General features: G+C 38.9%; 1 protein-coding gene across 2 annotated transcripts; it reads right to left on the bottom strand.

The window, feature by feature from the left end:
- Positions 1-849: 849 nt before the first annotated feature.
- Positions 850-18,185, bottom strand: DIO2 (iodothyronine deiodinase 2). Of its 2 annotated transcripts, XM_082059217.1 has the most exons (3): positions 18,156-18,185; positions 17,383-17,661; positions 850-6,099 (listed from the first exon to the last, which is right to left on the bottom strand). In XM_082059217.1, the coding sequence occupies exons 2-3, from the start codon at positions 17,602-17,604 to the stop codon at positions 5,482-5,484; spliced, it is 840 nt and encodes a 279-aa protein (XP_081915343.1). In that variant the 5' UTR covers positions 17,605-17,661; positions 18,156-18,185; the 3' UTR covers positions 850-5,481. The 2 variants fall into 2 exon arrangements, with proteins under 2 accessions (XP_081915343.1, XP_081915342.1); XM_082059216.1 differs by lacking the exon at positions 18,156-18,185 and having other exon boundaries at positions 17,383-18,078.
- Positions 18,186-19,151: the final 966 nt, after the last annotated feature.

Here is a 19,151-nt window from a genome sequence, read left to right as displayed (position 1 = left end):
TTTTTATGTCTTCGAGAACATTGAGTGCCTCCTTATAGCAACAACTGATATAAAGGTCATAGCCACTAACAGCCAGATTACAGGAATATTCACACAACTCAAAAGTCTCCTTTCGGTACTTTTGGGGGTCAGTTTCGTAATGTGAACCGGATAATCTAGAGAGAGTTGTTTGGTTGCTCCTGGGGCCTGTCCAGCATACTGTAATGTATATTTCTGCTTGGGACACTTAGATGCAACAGATTACATGTCCCTTTTGGATATTTGTTTTTTTCTTTCTTACCGATATTCACAAGCAGTTTTCAGATGCAGCTTCCTATAAAACTTATGGTAACAAAAGATGACAGAGAGGAGGAAATTTCTAAAATACAACTACATCACAAAATGATGTTCTTTAGGAAGTTGCTGGACATCCTTCCGTTTGAATTTTTTTCCCATTAATAGCTATTCAGCTATGCTTTTTTTTTTTTCACCTTTTACCTTTTGTGTGTTCATTAAAATGGGAGCTCCATGTATGGCTGATGCATTCACAACCAATTCATCCAAGTTTCATATGTTACGTACAGCTCAGCATGCTTTCAAGCACATACTTTTTTGAGCAGTGCAGTTCTGTAAAGACTCAACTGATGTCCCTGTAGCTCTTACTTCCTCTCCCCGTTATCTTTCTTAAAAGTTGAGCAATAGTCAGATATTAAATTAGTCTCACCATTTATAAAAGGTTTTTTAAATATTGTTTCAGATCTAGTAAGTGGCATATGCTATTGTAGTAAACAAAGCTCTAGATTTCCTTGGTCTAATGTCAAGATTCCACTGTGCATTAATAACTAATATTAGAATAAAAAGACACAGAAGATGTGTATTTTCCTTTATTATTTATTATAGTACAAGAAAAACAATTCTAGAAAGCACATTTCATGGAGCACCGTATTGTAACAAAATGTTGCTGGCTCTCCTACAAAGTGTTTTTTTGACATTTAAACAATGACGCACACATAGTCAGTACACACAGGCATCTACACCCTGGCGATCTTATTAACGGACCCAAAGAGACCTCTCTTTCAAATACAGAAACACTAAGGTGCACAGAGGAATGCTAGTGTGAGGACATCCAAACGCCAACTGAGTTAATTACTCTTTTGTTAGCGATCTTCATAAGCACACAAGCCTTCACTGTCTCACCCCAGTCTCTCTTGTCTAAAGCCTCCAAATTGGGCCCAAAGGTCACTGAATATGGATCCAACACAGACATGGTGTAGAGTTGAACAAAACTGGCCAATATTCCCTACCTGATACCTCTTATTGCTTTGGTTATAGTACTGAATGAAAGTCTTAAAAACTCTTAAACCTACACTCCACATCACAGAAAAGTCACTTTTACACATACAGAAAAATAACCTCCCTCTACACACACCTGAATGCATAGCACTGATACCTCTTTGAGAAGCTTTGAGGGTTTTCCCACCCCAATCACCTTCATAAAAATGATTGCATTTCGTTTTTCAGATAGCTGTTCAACAATATATCTTGTAATACTTTTCTTTCATTTTAATAGGGTACGGTTTCCTACTGCCTTAGATTTGTCATTGTCTATATAAGCAAGAGCAAAATGCTATCTTTTTCATCTGTACAAAATGTTTTACATTCATTTTATACAGTGCCAAATAATAATGCTAAGCACAGAACAATGTAGGATGATAGCCCAGAATACCTTTTTACTTTGCTCGAAATGAAAAAGTACTGGAAGTTTCCCATACTACTGTTCAGACACAGTATTAGGGTCTCTATTATGTACAGTAGCCTTCCAGAATACTTTCAGGCACCTATTCTGTGAGCTATTGCTCACTATGTATGTTACACTGAAGCACCTCAAGGAATATGGTTTAGTGCCTGCAACCAGTGAGAACAGGAGACAGAAGCAAATTCAGCCTCTTAACAGACTACACCAATTGTGAAGTACGATGCTAGCAAAGTAGCAAAATGTCTGTCTGGACCCAAATCAACCCACTATTACAATAATTCTGAGTATCTGATATATGGCCACTTCTATCATTAACTGAGGACAATGCATGAAGTTTAATTAAAAACTATTTCTATAAGATGTTTCAATTCTGTAGGAGAAAAAAAAAAAAAGCAAGCAGCTTTTATTTCTATGGCCCACTTAGAAAAGATACTTTTTTTCTTCTCTTTGAAATACTTTCCCTGCTTTCTGACCACAAACTTTCTGGGGAATTTTAAGGATTTGCAAAATGTATTCCTGTCTTGATAATCAGTGAGGTTGAACTATCATTAAGTATTGGGCAGGGTATTGAACTGATATTGCCAAGAAAGAAATGAAGTTATTGTGTATTTTTTCTTGTGGAAAATCATTGTGTATTTCCTATTTACAGGAGCCAATTCTAGAATTCCTTTATACTGTGTGCTGAATAGGCACCTATGAATAACAGGACAAAATAATGGAAATTCAAAAGGAAGGAGAAAAGGCACTTGAAAAATAACTAACTTTAGATATGCAAAACTGTATTAACTAACTGAATTACTAACTCAGACTCTCTCATTTGAGCTAAAGGTATGTTTCAACAGCTGTGCTAAACATTTGGCTAGCATTTCCTGTATAAACAGTTCAGACTTAACTGCATGATGGGGAAGAGAAGAAAGAAAAGGCTTACTAGTTTAAACTTTACAAAGGCTACAGACTTGGTATGGATTAATAAAGTTTCAGATGACTGAAGAATAAGATATAGTAAGAGAAAGGTGTTATGTTGGGTGTGCCAATACATACTTTCACTTGGTTTAACATCTATAGCTTTATTCACCTGAGTAAAAGGACAGTGTAGCAAAATCAGAAGAGACCCAGAGACAGGCAAAGAATATGAACCTGTATAAGAATGTGAATTATTATTTGGCTTAAGAAACAAACAAAATATATATAAATTTCTGTATAAAGTATATAGTCACTGACATACAGATGAAAAATTGGGATCACTTCTTTATAATGCTTTAGCATATAAGAGCAAGAGAGGAGAACATTGAAAAGCAGCCAATATAAATCTGGGGGGAAAAAAAAAAAAGATAAAGGTTTTTATTTGTTTTTCTTTGCTCTTAAACATGATGTGTTTTGATTTTAGTATTCCCCAACTTAAGAAATATTTAGATCTCAAAACTCAGGACCAGCCTCTCACAGGGATGATGAGACTTTAGCAATTACACTAGACAAGACAAAAATAATAAGGGCTGAAGCTAATGAAAATTCCAGAAGAAATTATTGCACCTTCCCCTGAAGCATCTGATACAGCCAGAGGTAGGAGACTGGATTAAATAAATCATGCAGTTTGGCTATGTTACTGTTCCTATGATATTAGGTTTAAACATTTCAGTTATACACCCCAGTTAGTCATGAAAACATATAACAATCTTTCACACTGAACAATGAGTTACAGTAACATGAATTAATGGGAGGACAGAATAATTATTATTGTCAATCTTAGCCACCATTTATGTGTGCATGTTTATGTATATATATACATAAAATATATGATATACATATATATGCATACATAAATGCATACTTACATATATACACACACATGGAGACACACGCCTCCTGAGCAGTGGGGCTCACCAGAAGGTCTGAAGGCCGTTCTTTACACCCTTCTTTGCTACACATTACCAAACTGTGTAAAAATGTGTGTGTATATGTTTAACAGTGTGTGGAGGAAAATGTGAGAAGGAAGGGAAGCATGAACCTGAATATGGTAGAAATCACTCATGTTCCTGTCATTATTTCAGATCTGTGCTTGAAAACACATTTCCAAATGCCTAGTACAGTGGCTAAGTTGACCAACAGCCAAGCAAGAATAAAGGCACAGTATTAAAGGGACATCATGAAAATGAAAATATTTATGTATGTATTTTCTGTTCTTTCGTGTGTGTCAATTCACCCTATTACTGACAACCGTCAGGATGAGAAATAAAAAGAACTAATTTGATTTTTGCCACTTACCCTGTTTATCTCTTTCATGTTTCTGCCAAAGCTGAGAGAAAACTAGGATAGTCCATCTACTTATGGGTTTTCATTTGTCAGCTCTAATGGGTTAGCTCATTGTAAACTTGCCTTTTCATCAGGTTTGATTAAATTATTTTTTAGTTTTAGAAATACCTGAACATAATATATACTCTGACAGTATCTCTTTAAACATAACTAATAATTCCTCATACCCATTTATATGACAATTCTGCCACCTTTTACACTTTTTCACATTAATTCACACTATGTGTCCTTCCTGTTTCTCTGGGAAGGCTCTTGAGAACACAAGTAAAACGAACAGACTGTCACCTCATCTGATAGCAGAACTGTAGCTAATCAACTCTGAGGCTGCAAACAACTTAACTTCCAGACAAAATAATGTAGCTAAACCTGTTGCAGATATCTAAGACAGCAAAACTCAATATGACTACATTTAACAGGGTAAATGACAGGGTAGGTTTCCATTTCAATGAGGTAAAGTTGTGTATCTGTTCCCCCGTCCCCAAAATATATCTGTAATATCATTACCTCAAATAAAAATAAAAGAGAGAAATAAGTTATCTTTTCAATAGCTAAAAATGAAATTACCTTCAAGCCTATTGCTAGACAGAAAGAGATCGAGAAGAAGTAAGGAAACAGAGAAGAAAACCAGGGAAAATTGATAAATGTGTGTTGTCAGCTCTGAGAACAGAGGGTTGGTTTGCATCATCTGAGTTTTGTATTGTGATGCATGCTCCAGATGTCTCTCATTGTTTTGTTACAAATAGTCCAGGTTTTCTAGTTTTCAAATTGTAATGGACTTATTTGATCACCTGTGTCTGGTCCAACTCCAGGCACAGGCCTGCGTACTGGATACAAACATATAGGTAGAATTATATAGGTAATATGCTGTGCAGAGGCATCCATAGAGAGTACAAATACCAGCATACAATGTTTGATCTCGATCTGAGCAGCCAGTCTGCCTGCACAATGCATTGCGTGGTGGTTCCTGTAGTCTCTGAACAAGAAAATCTCTAGGAGAGAGAACAGTTGCCACACTTCACTGCAAGCCCCCTGGCTCCTCCCAGGTCTCTTGCATTGGCCACAGGAGGATAAAGACGCATTTCTGGTGAAATGCATGACATTGCCTTTGCATGAATTGCCTTCCAAGCAGCAATGCTTCTGGCTCACCACAGGGCCACCACTTCATGAGACAGGTTCCTGGGAGACAGGTCTTATCTATCACTCTTCCTGCTTGCCAGCAGCACCTTCTCACAGAAGCCTCTTCACTTCTTCTGTCCAGCAGCGAGCACAGGAGTGGGACTTTTTTTCTTACAATGATGTCTTTGTGGAGCTAGTTTTTTTGTTTATTTTCTTTTCCTAGTTAACATTCATTTGACCTTGTTATCAAATGTGTTCTCCTGCAATCATCTGAAAGGTCTTATTCAAACCAGCATATGATTTTTCCCTTTTACATCACCTTAAAGGGATACATCTATTGACATAGCTTCTGTAGAGAATGGATTTCATCTTTTGCTGAAATTTTGTTCCAGCCAAAGCCGAACCTCCTGCAGATTGTAAGAAAAGGGGCCTTTGCCTCCCAGATAGGCGATTTTTTGTCTCTGCACAATGCATACTCGCTCAAATGAAACCCCATATGCCACATTGGCATTGTTGTCCATGCAGTCAGCCACCACATGGCACTGAGGTGGCAAGGAAAAACGCTGTAGGAGCTGGTGAGCAGCTGCACATCGGTCTTCCTGGTTCCTGTGTTTCTTGACTTCAAATGAAGCAGGAGAGATTCCAGGGGCAGCCCAGCCATCTGATGGGTGAGCCTCATCAATGTAGACCAACAGAAAGTCAGCCACACTGGAGAACTCCTCCACCAGCTTGCTGAAGGCCGACAGCTGGCTTGTGAACGGTGGTCAGGTAGCTGAACCAAAGTTGACCACCAGTGGCCGCTCGGAGTTGGCAAAATCCAGAAGGTGACATTTGGTTCCACACTTCCCACTGACACTGTTCCAGCTGCTACTGTTGCCATCACTGTCCTTGGCTATGTGGATTACACTGGAGTTTGGGGCTTCTCCTCCAAGTTTGACCTGACAGTAAAACAAATTAAAACACAGCAAGTTAGTGTGATGTGACTTGCTTGTCCAATATCCTTATGACTACTCTCTTCAAATAAATAAAGTCACTTGTTCAAAGAGCACACTTAACTACCTGCATGGACACCAGCATGGGGATATAGCAAATCAAAAACAGCAGCTTCAAAAAATTCATCTAGCCCATCCCCACTCACAGTGCAGGGAAATGTGCCATTCCTGACAGCTATTCTATTTCATTATTGCTGTAAAATTTGATCTGAGATCTGTCTTGTCCTGCCCACTACACACATGGTCCTGTCCACCCTTATGTAATTGCAGACTCTTATTTTCTTTCAGACAGACTACCTCAGTTTTCTTCAGATTTCTTCTTCAGAGACGAATTTTCTAGAAATTATTTCTTTTCACTGCCATCATCTGAGTTCTCTCTACTTGGTTCACATCTTCCTTGAAGGGCAGTGTTCAAAATTTCAAGAGATTTTTTACTAAGCCTCATCACACTTCATGTATCTCACAGGCTGCACATGTTTATACATACCTGACGTTTGCTTTTTATGAAACATCATGACTGTTTTGGAAAAATAGTAGACTGTTGACTAGGGGTTAGCTAGTGAGAAGTTATAATGCCTAGGTCCCTTTTTCTATCTTTAGAGTTGCTCCTCACCATGGATTTTGGGACTTCATCAGCCCAGCCTGAATTTGGTGCTTTGCACTTGGACCCATTGAACTGCAACCTACATTTCAAGACAGTTTTCTAATTCTCCAAAATCATTCTGCATTGTTTTCCTGATTTTCACAACATATGCAGTATTTCTCAATTTTGAGAGGTTTGCAGTATATTCTCTTCCATCCTGCAGTCCAAGAATTAAAATGCTCAGAGTGCCAAACAGAGGAGACATCTCTGCAGATGCCTACTCAATATATCATTCTGTTTTGACAGTGGACCATCCAAGACTGTGCTTCCAAAGGGTTTTCTAACCACTTTGCAGTCATTTAATCAGTGATTGAAAGACACATTTCCTTTTCCTGCAATGTTTCTCTAAAATACTATTGGGGAAAAAGCAGCAGGAAAAGGGCAAAGTTAATATGATGGTTAAAGTAGGATGAAATGAAAACGAACCATTCTCAGCTTTAACCCCAGATCTAGATCAAACTCAACAAGTAATTGTGGAAAAGTCATTTTGCTTGATCGTTTCTGTTTCCCTGCCTGTAGAAAAAAGAATATAAGCATCTCATGGAAGGGACTGCCAGAATGAGATGGATCCTGCAGAGGGCTCCAAGATCCTTAGCTGATAACTGCTATAGAACCACAAAATATTATTACGTAAGATAATTAGTTTTTAATGAGCTCTGCTACAGCAATTCCTATGTATCTGCTTTACCATCAAGTTCTAGTACAACAATGCAATTATCCTTTTGTATTTCTCTGACTCTAATCTCTCTCGGTCTCCTGTCTATTTGATTATGTTCAGAAGAGTTTCTTTGAAGGAAACATACAGAGCCATATTCTGAAGTCTTTCATATTTTATTTATTTCTTTCTGAAGCTACACACCAATTGAAATTGATAGAAGTTAACACTGAATAAGAACCGTGTAAAAAATGAATTAATAAATGACTGGGGTTGGGTGCACTTCTATTGTACATTACATCATAGGGTATCCTGCTGAGTCAGATACAGTAAGAAGCTGAATTAAGAGCTGAATACTCAACTGATTTGATTGCTGCTGCACACAGATCCAGAGACAAGTGTATTGTAGATACTGGGTTCTCCGTGCCTCCCTGAGGAACCTGACTGCCTTGAACAAATCTACAGTTATTTGTGACTTGGCAATATTTCATCAGAATAGCAATAGAAGCAAGAGCCTAACAAAGCAAAATTTGTAAGACTTCAAGCTGCCAGACTTCACAGCTACCTGAGAAGGTCTCACAGCAAGTTGATGCATGATACAAACACCATTTTGATTATTTTCTATGGGGCAAATTGAGACACAACTGTGCCACCATTCACTCAGAGATCAGCAAAGAGAACCACAGAAAGAAAGAATGCCTGAGACCCCCAAATCTCTCCAGGACAACCACATGATGATTGCACCCCTGGAAGCAGGGCATGTGCAGCTGCAGCTATACCACAGACAAGGGAAGCAAGTGATGCCCCAGGAAAGCACAGCCCCTTATGGGGCCCCTCTCCATTAACCTGCACTTGCAGCAGTGCTGTCTGCTAGAGACCTGGAAACAGTTTTAAAAAATAAAGTCTTCTGCTTATTTGCCTTTGAAAGCAAATGAGTTTTCAAATAGCTCAATTTAGGACCTGCTGTCTGGGTGGGCTGTCCCTTGAACTCAAGGAAGGAAAAGAGCTGTATCCCAGTTTTTGAGAAGAAAGTATCTGTCTGGAGAGCAACAGGCTCAGAGACTCAGGCTGTTAACGTTTAAGAAGTAGCATTAAGTATGTTGCAACTTTTAAGAAGTGCTGCTACAGGCTACCTACACATTAGCAGGTAGTAGGTACTCTTCTGTACAGCTGTTGAACATCTCATTTCTCTCTGCCATTTGGTGCAGTAAGATAGGTTAAGGAGGATTGAATAAGGTAAAGGGCCAGACCTGAGCAAAGAAATACACATACCAATATCATGTGGCGGCCACATAATCATACTGAGGGCTGCGTTCAATCCATAAGCTAGCTAGACAACTCAGCATTTTGCAGTAAGTTGGTAACTACCAAAAATGGGCACAGCTCAAGAAACACAACATTTGCACATCTGCACAAACACTAGATCCTCCTTTACCTATAAAGCTTAACTGTTCTTGCACTACCAAGCAAACGCTTATTCAGAGCTAGCTTGCCCCAAATGTGCCTTATGGGCAAAGCCTGACATGTAAGTATCTGTGCTGCACCCACTTCCTGGATGAATAATGGACCTCAGTACTTAGGAGTGTGTGCCCATCCAATCAAAAAAGAGGAATAATAACATATGATTTATCTCATAAATCACAATTAAGCAACACACTTTGAATTTCTGATATTTGTCGGCACACTTCAGAGAAGAAAAATAAAGGTAAAAATGATAGAACCAACTAAAACTCAGCAATGAACAGAGCTGCTCAGGAGACAGGAAACATCTGAGTAGCTGTTTCCCCTCACTCTTCTGGTTTTAACAAAACTATTATGACTGACAATTCTCTAACCAGCACTCTTAAACTGGGAAACCACAGCCTGCTTCTTGATCAGATTTAAGCAGAAAGAGAGGCTACATATTGTAAGCTCCTCATTACCAACTCTTCAGTCAGGTCTACCAAATACTTACCTTCCTAGGTGGGTTAGCAAGCCCTGAAGGAACAAACTATCAAAACAACTCCCATCGAACACCAGCATGGGAATGACCTTGAAGTACTATTTAACATTGTTACCAAGGGTGCCAATGTATTTCACTGTTCTCCAACAATGCAAGTTTGCATTCTGTCTCACATACTCCCTACTGACAAAAAAATAGATGGATTTAGGAAATAAATATAAAGTATAAATATGCCCTGCATCACCTAATAGCAGTTTCTCTTCATTTCCCACAGCCATGAAGGAAGTCTCACGGCCGCAGGTTACCTACCATTTTAATTTTTGTTTCTAGGAGTGCTTGTGTTGGGCTTTTTCCCCCTTAATGAGACATCCTTGCCAAGCAGGCATTCATGAGGCATTTTCTGCTCTTCTAGAGAAGTAATTAGGTCGGTCCCTTGTTCCATACCAGTGTCAGGCACTCCAAAAAGCGTCCCTGCCCAGTCGTTAACGTTTAAACATAAGCAGCAGCATCTCTGCTAATTGGTCTTGATGAAGCACTGCCGTTCCCAAAGGGACTCTTTATTTCACCAGGCTTGGAACTGATTGACACAGGATGACAATATCATCCTTGCTGATCATCTACATTGTAGGCCTTGTCTGTCTCCTTTGTTGTTATTTATTGAAAGAAAAAACAACTCTTGGAAAAGAAAATACATGCAATGAGAAAAAACAAAAAACCCCATGTATTCAGCCAAACTGCTTTTGAAATCTTACACAAAGACAGGGAAAATATAAATTCTGAGAAACAAACTAACAGAATTCCCCTCACACGCAATCCAACATTTCTATAATCACGTACTTATGTGTGTGAATATCCAGGCATTCGGTGCCAACCTTCTGGATGAGGTGGAAACCAGCCAGCACACAAGCACCCCCTCCCACACAGTCTGCATGGGACATACAAGGTAGGCCAACCAAAGCTGAGCGCCAGCCTGGCCATCAGCAAGAACAAGCACCAGCCTGACACCAAAGCAGTGACTTGCATCATTCATGCGAATTTTGTGTTTGCTTGACAGCCTTGGTACTGCACCTCCTTCTTCTCGTCTGCACGCAGAGTGGAAAGTGAACAAGGTTGCTGATGCTTTAGCACGCAGACTGCAAAGTGAAGGACACTTAGGAGTGGGAAAGAAAGCCCTATTCATAAACTACAGGCTAGAAATAGCACATACTGCTAACTTTGTTGTACATTCTCCATGAAGACTAGGAAAAGCCCCACAGACAAAACTTCACCTCCTCATTTACCTTTTCTTTTTTCTCATTTTGCTTTTACCAGCTTTAACGTAACCCTCCTGGGATTCTGTGCACTGTATTATAGCTTTCATTCTCTGCATGAGGGACTTTCAAACAGTTTGGCAGACTCATCAGGCTCTGTCAACCCCCTAAAGAAAATAGGTGTAGCCAGACAATTAGTAGTCTGTGATATTAGCCTTTTAAATATGGACATGCTGTGTTCAGGACTGGAGTCCAGCAATTGGTAATGAACTGAATCCCTCCATCTTTTTGCTCCTTTTTAAATCCTCTGCTTTGATTTGATCCCATTCAACTAAATACAGCCTCTGAACAGCCTGATATTTCTCAGTGCTTCATCCAAATCATAATCAGACTTTGGCTGGAGAATTATACAAATTATTATTTTTGTTTTCTTTATTTATATGACCCAGGGTTGTGCAATAGATAAAAAATACAGGAGGCCCTTGTCTGGAGCAGCATACAGGAGTGGTAGCTCTTCATTTGTCATGGGGAGGTGGCAGCTTGCTTTAAGAGACTCCATTACTCAAATTGGAGAGCAGAGACTGGAAATGACTCGAGTTCTCCCAGAGTCCAGAGTCTTTATTTAGGATCAGGTGTGTGAAGCCGAGGGAGAGAAGTGGGAGACAAATTAAAAGGGCACAGTCCAGATAAAAATAACCAGTCAAATGTTGCTCTTTTTATTTAAAAACTGGCAGTTCCACAAATGAGCATGCATGGCAGAAGCATAAAGGAGCCTTTTGCCTTACATCCTTATAAAAGAGAATGGGTAATTTTAGTTCCTCTGATCAGGACCCTACAGCAAGCTTCTTAAGGGCTAATGTTTCCCTCAAGATGGGAGCATGGCTTACAACATCGTGGCCTCTGGGCCACAGGCTGCCCTTGTGGACTCAGTCTACAGGTGACAGAGGTCATCACAAGTCTTTGTTAGTCAGCACCTGGAGGACATTTAAAGTTAATCTGGATGACATTTGGGGTTTTTTTTTACTCAGCTTTAGGACTGTATGAATACACAGTGGTGGTTTTGGTGGAGAGACAGAGGTGAGGAACGAGGACTGGGTACAATCCTTCTCCTGGGTGCTGCCCATTAGCTAATTTTCTATGTCTACCACAGCCAAAGTGGGTTTCCACAAGGGTTTGACAAAAAAGCAAGCAGTCCTTTCAGTCGCTTTTCACACCTAAGGGTGAAAATAGAAGACTGCAAAGAGGTAGTGTGGAAGAAGTGAAGTTAGATCCACAAAATGAAACAGGATGTGTGACAGGGCTCATCATGTTCCTTTTCCTACCATTTGTCTGTCTTGGGCATCCAAACTGTAAGCTCCACAGGACAAACTGTGTACTCCTCTTATTTACGACACTGCCTAGTATGTGTCCCTGGTCTAGGATGGTCCTCAAAAACTACTATAACAAACATATATTAATACCAATGACAATGTTTTAATAATAATGGCAATGACAAGCCCAAATACTGTTGAATTTATGTTCCAAACACTGCAGGAATGATTTTAATTGTGGTTTTGTTTTGTTTTTCTCACTTCTTTCATGATTGTTTTCATTTAAATATGTCAATGAAACAATTACGCTAAGGCTGAACTTTGTAAAATCAATAAAAGATTTTTAATACCATACAATGTCTAGTTCTAAACCCTGAAACTATACAACACACTCTCAAAAATTGCCTTTATCACTGTCAAATGAAGAGAAAGAGACACTTCCTTACCTTGCCAGAGAAAAATAAATACAAATAATAAATATAGAGGTTATGTCTTTGTTCCAACCTTTAAAAAATACCCCCAAAAAGCAAAGAGTTACTGGATAGCTGAACAGCAGGTGAAGGATCATGTCCTTATATTATTTTCACATACAGCTTTGTAAGAATGCTGTGCAGCAGGCACTTAACGTGACAGTTTTTGAGCTATCCTGCTTTGTATACTGATTTATTCTTTTTTAGGAATAAATGATGTACCTAGCAGGCAGGCAGAAGTAGCCAAGAGTATTTTAGTTGTGCCTCCCTGAAATCTCAGGAAAACCCTACTGGTTGTTTACTGAACCAGTCTCTTTGCTGCTACTTCCAGAGCTGGGCCTGTGCTGTGAAGTTGGGATCCTCCTGTGCCAACCATTCCCTCCATACTGGGTCTGTCATGCCGGAGCTTGCTGCTGGCCCATTCTAAAGACAGGAAAAAACTGTACAAATACATGCACACACCCATCACCATCCATCGCTTGAGATATCAGCATCCTTCTGAGGGCTGTAACATACATTTACATATGTGCACATACGCACAAGTGCAAGTTACCCCCATAGGTGCACCAGAGCATTCCTAAGTATTTGGCTGCTTCAGGGAGATGACATTATGGTCTTTCCCATAACTACTCTGCACTGAGGTGGAAAAGAGGGTGGATTTCCTCTAGGATAACCATACAGCTCTCTACTGGAGACCAGGAGCAGAAGCTCTGCACAGCTGAAACACAAAGGTTGTATCTGATACTGGAAAAGCTCCCAGCATGAAGGCTCACCACTGGGCACTGCTAAGGGGTACAACCTTTTTTTGTACCCATTTTAAAGCATTTTAAGATAAGAGTTTCTCACCTTTGGAATCCTAGAAAGCAGATTCATCCCAGTACTCAAAAGAAAGCATGGAATTAAGCAAGTTAAAAAAGCTCTTAAAAGTAAATACTGTGTATTTTTCAAAACTTCTCTAGCTTTTTCTCTGGATTTCTGTAAGATACATGACACATTCAGTACACATGTTGAGGGCTATTACAAATGACATGCTACATTTATACAGATGGCCCATATAAACCATGCAGAAGGCACACTAACACCTGCCAAAATCTCTTTTCTTTTTTTTTTCCCCCTCTTACCAGTAAATGTGGTTGCTTTCATATCTATACTTATGTATACATACACACATGTATATGTGTACACATATACAGAAAAATGAGAGTGGGCTGACTCCTGAAAGAGCAGAATATGTATGCCTATGTGTGTGTATTTTTGCATTTACGCACATATACGTATGCACATATAGATATATATAGACAGATACACACATGTATACATATCTGTATACATATCTATATACATACAAATACATATGAAAGTGTGAATACCTACACACACATACATACATGATTTGCTCTTCAGGAGTAAATCCACTTATTTCTGTGGAAAACAGAGCACAACAATAAATTAGAAAAATAACATTTAAATAAAAGAGTTGTACTCTTTCAGTTATATAAAGTTAATGTAACTTGATTACTCACTCTATCTCTGTTATGATAATTAATCTGGGTCTAAAAGCTCCCTTTTAATGTAAGACATGATTGCCTCTTAAGAATAGGAGGAGGATGTTCTATAGATCACAGAGCTGGTGCAGTGTAGACAACATCAACACTGAGTGTGATACTAAACTCAGAGCTGTGGAAATAAAAATAAATATATTAATAATGGATAAAATTTACATAAGAAAATAAAAAGAAGCAAAAGATCAATCATTTTGATTCCAGTGGGACTGTAAAATGTGGAGAAAACAAGTCATATAGAGTGTTCCAATAAAAAAGAATACTGCATATACTCTGTATACTCTGTATACAATACAACAAACTCAGCATTGTTTCTCCTCTGAGGGTGTTAGAACCTTCAACTGTTGCTAGGTAATCTTGCCTATGAAATAATTGTCATAACCAAAATGTTGTGTGCAATAATAATAACAACAAAAAGCAGAACAAAAGCAAGTTGAATTTCAAGTAAGATATTCACAATTTTTTTCTAGAGGGGAATATGCATGAGAATAGCTATTTTCTAATATACTCTAAGTATTACAAGATGATCCCTTGCACACAGTAGTCTTGAATCAAAGTTACTTAATCCTGGGTCAGCCTGTGCTTTCAAGGTAGGGCTCCTTTCTCGTAATAAATTTACTTTAATGTAGAATCTAGTATCTACCCACAGAGTTTTTCTGAAACGGCTTTGGGTAAATTTTTCTGTGAATAGAAATCTTATATCAAGTACTTTTGTGAAAAAAAAAGCCAAGAAATGTGGTCGGGAAGAGTTCTGTGTAAGTAACACAAAATATAGTAAAGCCAAACATAGTTACTGCTTTAATCCAGTCTTCTGCTAACTGGCAGTCTAGCTTTGGTTTATCTCAGATATCTGCAATTCTGCTATTCTAGCTGAAAAAATGTTGATTATCTCATAAATACTCCTCAATGGAATGAGCTTAAACAACTGCTTAAGTACTTTGCTAATACCTGGTTTCAGCTAGCAAATTGGAGCAATAAGCAATCACCGTTAAGATATTGACCACATTTTACCGTGCCGTTTAGTGCCCTGATTCTGTAATATTTTCATTTCCTACCCTCACTTATTGGCTAAGATTAAGGTATCACAACCAGGCAGTTCTACTCAGGATTTAGAAAAATATAATTTAAGGAAAAATATGTTTTGTGGGACAAACATATTCCTGCTTTCTAAACATGCCACAAAGCAGGTTATATTTCAATTTTATTCCAACTCTACCAGTACAACTTTCCAGCTGAAACTTTTTCTCTTTCTCTTCCTTACAGAAGCAGCAGAAGATTCTTCTCTATTGTGGAAGCGATGACCCTTCTCCTAATATTGCTCCTTAGTTTATTGTGTCCCGTTTATAATTTGATTTCTACAGTTATCTACCTTTCTGTGACAATCAAGGGCTTCCAATGATCTTCTGCCCTTATGGCCCATAATCCCATTAAGGTAAACAGAGTCTTTCCATGAACTCTTGGTCAACTAGTTACATCTTAAGAATAGCTGGCATGAATGGACTTTTCCCCTTTTTTGGAACAAGGGGATAAAAACTGGTTATATTTATATACATATTTCAGCTGAGTTCATGGAGGCCCAGAATTCATTCTAGGGGCATTAAAGCCTGATTGACCTGAACAACCTAGGTCATTTAATGGTGATAAGGGAGGGTTTTTATTACCAAAGTTCAAGGGGTGAGTTTCATTGCCAACACCAAAAATAGCACAGTCTTTCTTCCTGTAGAGTCTATGGTTGACATTAACAACACTGAAAAGCATGTGACATCTTTATTTTAAATAATTTTGTGTTATTTAAGCAAAATGAGATTGAAAATATCGCAGGGATATAAGGTTCCTTACACCTTCACACCCTCTCCAGACCCTGGGCCACATATAGATTGCAAATGTGGGAACTGGAAACGTGGTTGTTTCAGAGTCTTGCCACCAACTTCCACTGGAGCCTTGATCAAGTCAAGTGTCAACTGTCCTGCCTTGCCTTGTGTTTAAAATGGGAACAATTGTGTTTACTGACTCATTTAACAAGGCAACTCTAAAATTTACTTAGTGTCTGTGAAGAGGCTAAAAACAGAAACTAGAAGGGCTAGGAGAATAGTGAGCTTCATTCAGCAATACTTTATTTCGGTAGCCAGCTGGCTGATTCCTAGGGTGGCAGAAAGACATTGACCTATTTGGCAAAAGCTAATGTTATTTATATTTGTCTTACACTGAAAACTAATGTCCCCATGGCTTGGATTTCAGGCTAAGCAGCTTGTATTCCATATCACAAAGCCAGCAAACGCCAACACCACCAGCTTTTCACATCTCTAGGTAAAAACAAATACAAAAGCGATTTTGGGGGAGAAAAAGAGGACTGTGGAGAAGATGATACAAAAAGAAGCATTTTAGAAGATACAGAACTATCGTTTGGATAGGACCCCTACAACCACATGACATCACACGGGGTATGTTAAATTAGATCGTCTAAATAAGACAACACATTAACAGACTAAGTACTGTTTCAGAAGCCACAAGCTCTGAATCCAGTTCTTCTACTTACTAACTGGGTGGCCTGTGTAAGAAATATCATTTTTTGGAGTCCACCTTTTTAATCTATAAAAGGGAACTACAACTATCTCATAAGACCTGGGCAGTACCACTGGGTAATGTTTGTACAAAACTTAAAAGGAAAAAAAAAGTACATGTTGCATAACTGCTGTTGGCTTTATTAACTTAAGTCACCACGCAGCTGTCCCTCAGCTAGTCAAGTTCATTTTTAATCTCTGACATGTCCCTCTGTCACTGCTTTCATGAAGAAAAAAGGCTCACTGTTTCACTCCATAGCCAGTTCTGTTACCTGGATGCTTCCTCCAATATAAAAATTGATGTATGAGTAATAGAAAATGCCAGTGTAATGACAAAGGTTCGTTTCTACTTTTTACTCTAATTAAAGCAATTCTGTCTATGTTATGTAAGTGACATCTATCTATGTAGAGCTCTATCTGAAGACACAGACTTTATACAATCTCTAGGATCTCACATGGCAAACAATCAAACAACAGCTGTGAAAATGTCTAAAGCATTTTACAATTACTCTTATACGAAGATCTTGAGATACTTTATAAACATACAGATCATTATTCATACAGGTGGGGAAACTGAGGCACAGCTAAACTAAGTGACACGGCCATGGTTGCACAGTCAGTGGCAGAGCAGAGAGACAGCAGCTCCCAAAACTCGTGAACACTTAGCCCCAACTTAGAAGTACTGCTTTTTGCCAGTTTACAGTTCTCCCACCAAACTTAATATGGAACAGGAGACAGTCTGCATCGCACCGAGTCATTCCCTTCCCCTCTCCGTTGACAACAGGGATGTCCATCATATTCCCCCAGCCTGCCAGTCCCCATCCCAGCGTACCCACCTGCTTGTAGGCGTCCAGGAGGAAGCTGTTCCAGACGCAGCGCAGCCCCTCCGAAGTCAGCATCCTCCGCCACTCACCGCGCCCGGACTTAGACCGGCTCAAAAATAGCACCATGTGCTTCAGGAGGATCACAGAGTCATACAGCGCAAGGAAGAGGCAATTGGAGAAAAAGACCGGCAAGATCTGAAGCGTGATCAGCAAATCCACACTCAGCAGACCCATCTTCCTCACTGCTTATCTTCAGCTGGATACCTTCAGCTCCCTTTTTTACCCTGTACCCTCATTTAAAAAAGTAAAGTAAAAAGCATTTAAAAAAAAAAAAACTCATTACCCCTCTCTCAGCCTCTGTCTTTTAAATGAGCAGAGCTAGTTAAACATGAGCAGGCTAGTTAAAACCATAACTGCACGATACTCATTCAACTCGGAGCTGCTTATTTTTCAGAAACTAAGATGTTAACAATAATTCTTCCCTTAACCAGAGACCCGATTTTGTTGAAGAGAGAGGCAGCTGTGTTTCCAGTTCCCTGCAGTTACAAAATTTAAACTGAGATTGTTAATTGTTAACTTTCCTGCACTATCCCATTGTTTCTCAGCTATTTAAGCACTGAACAGACCTCTCATTTCTGTGTCAGTAAAGCTGGCTACCAGGTGCAACAATACTTTTTTAAAAAAAGGTTTATGTACATAAACTTTCTGTTCCTCCCTCCCTCTTTCCCTCTCCCCCCTCCCTGCTCTCTCTGTTCCTGCCTCCCTCCTCTCGCCCTCTCTCTTACTATCTGCTTATGGTGCAAAGTGCTTTCCCCTCTGCAGCCCTAGCTTGCTTCCCTGAAGCCTTTTATACATTCCCTAGCTAATTGCTGCAATAGAGAAATGAAACCCTAATCTTAGTAAAGATCTTGACGTCAATGTAAAAGAGGGCTTTGCTTTGGCCAGGACTGCAGTGAATAGAAAAATGAAATTCTCAAAACTTTTTTTTTTCTTTTTTTTTTTTTTTTGAGAGAGAGAGAGGAGAAAAAAAGAGAGACAGGCAGCAAGGGTGGAACTTTGTTTTCCTTTGAAAAGGAAAAAGAAAAAAACCCCACACAATATGCTTCTGACTGCTCTTAAGAAATGCTTTCAAATTTTGGAAAAAAAGTATTTTCATGTGATATGGAAGGTAACACAGCAGTGCAGGCTTCTGTTGTCAACGTGTTTTTTTTCTCATATTTTTTGTTTTGTTTTTTCCTTTGCCCTTTTGTCTTTTCCAAGAAGGTGTGTGAGCTGATGCATCCCAAGAAAGGACAAATTTCTCTATATTTTCCTCCCACCTCCATGAAGTACAGCACATATAGTGTTTAAATATCTTCTGTCATCTTCTTGGTATTTAAGGAAACATAAGTAAACACCCAGCACTAACTTTATTTACTGATATGTAAGAGAAGAAAATAAAGAAGAGAGAGAGAAAAAAAAAAAAGTTTTTGAAGGATTTGGGATTTTCAAGCTAAAGTTCCAGGCTTAAAAATAATATACCACAGCCTTAAATGCTGTTAATCAACTGAGCTTCAAGGACTTTAATATTCCACTATGATAATTATTTACATCCACTAGTCTAATAAGGATAACTAACCTTTGGTTAAAAGCTTATTTAAAAAAAAAAAAAAAGAGGAAGAAGTTTCCTCTGGCAGAGCCATGTGTGCTTTAACAACCACAAGCATCCCCTGCAGCCCCATGCTGAAGGTTTGCTTTGTTCATTTCCACCTCTCTTTGTTTTACCTCTTTAGTCCAATATT

Source organism: Streptopelia decaocto (assembly GCF_964273445.1).
Source record: "Streptopelia decaocto genome assembly, chromosome: 7".
NCBI classification, from domain to species: Eukaryota; Metazoa; Chordata; class Aves; order Columbiformes; family Columbidae; genus Streptopelia; species Streptopelia decaocto.
The sequence above is the reverse complement of the archived record's forward strand: the minus strand, read 5'-3'. Positions and strand labels throughout refer to the sequence as shown.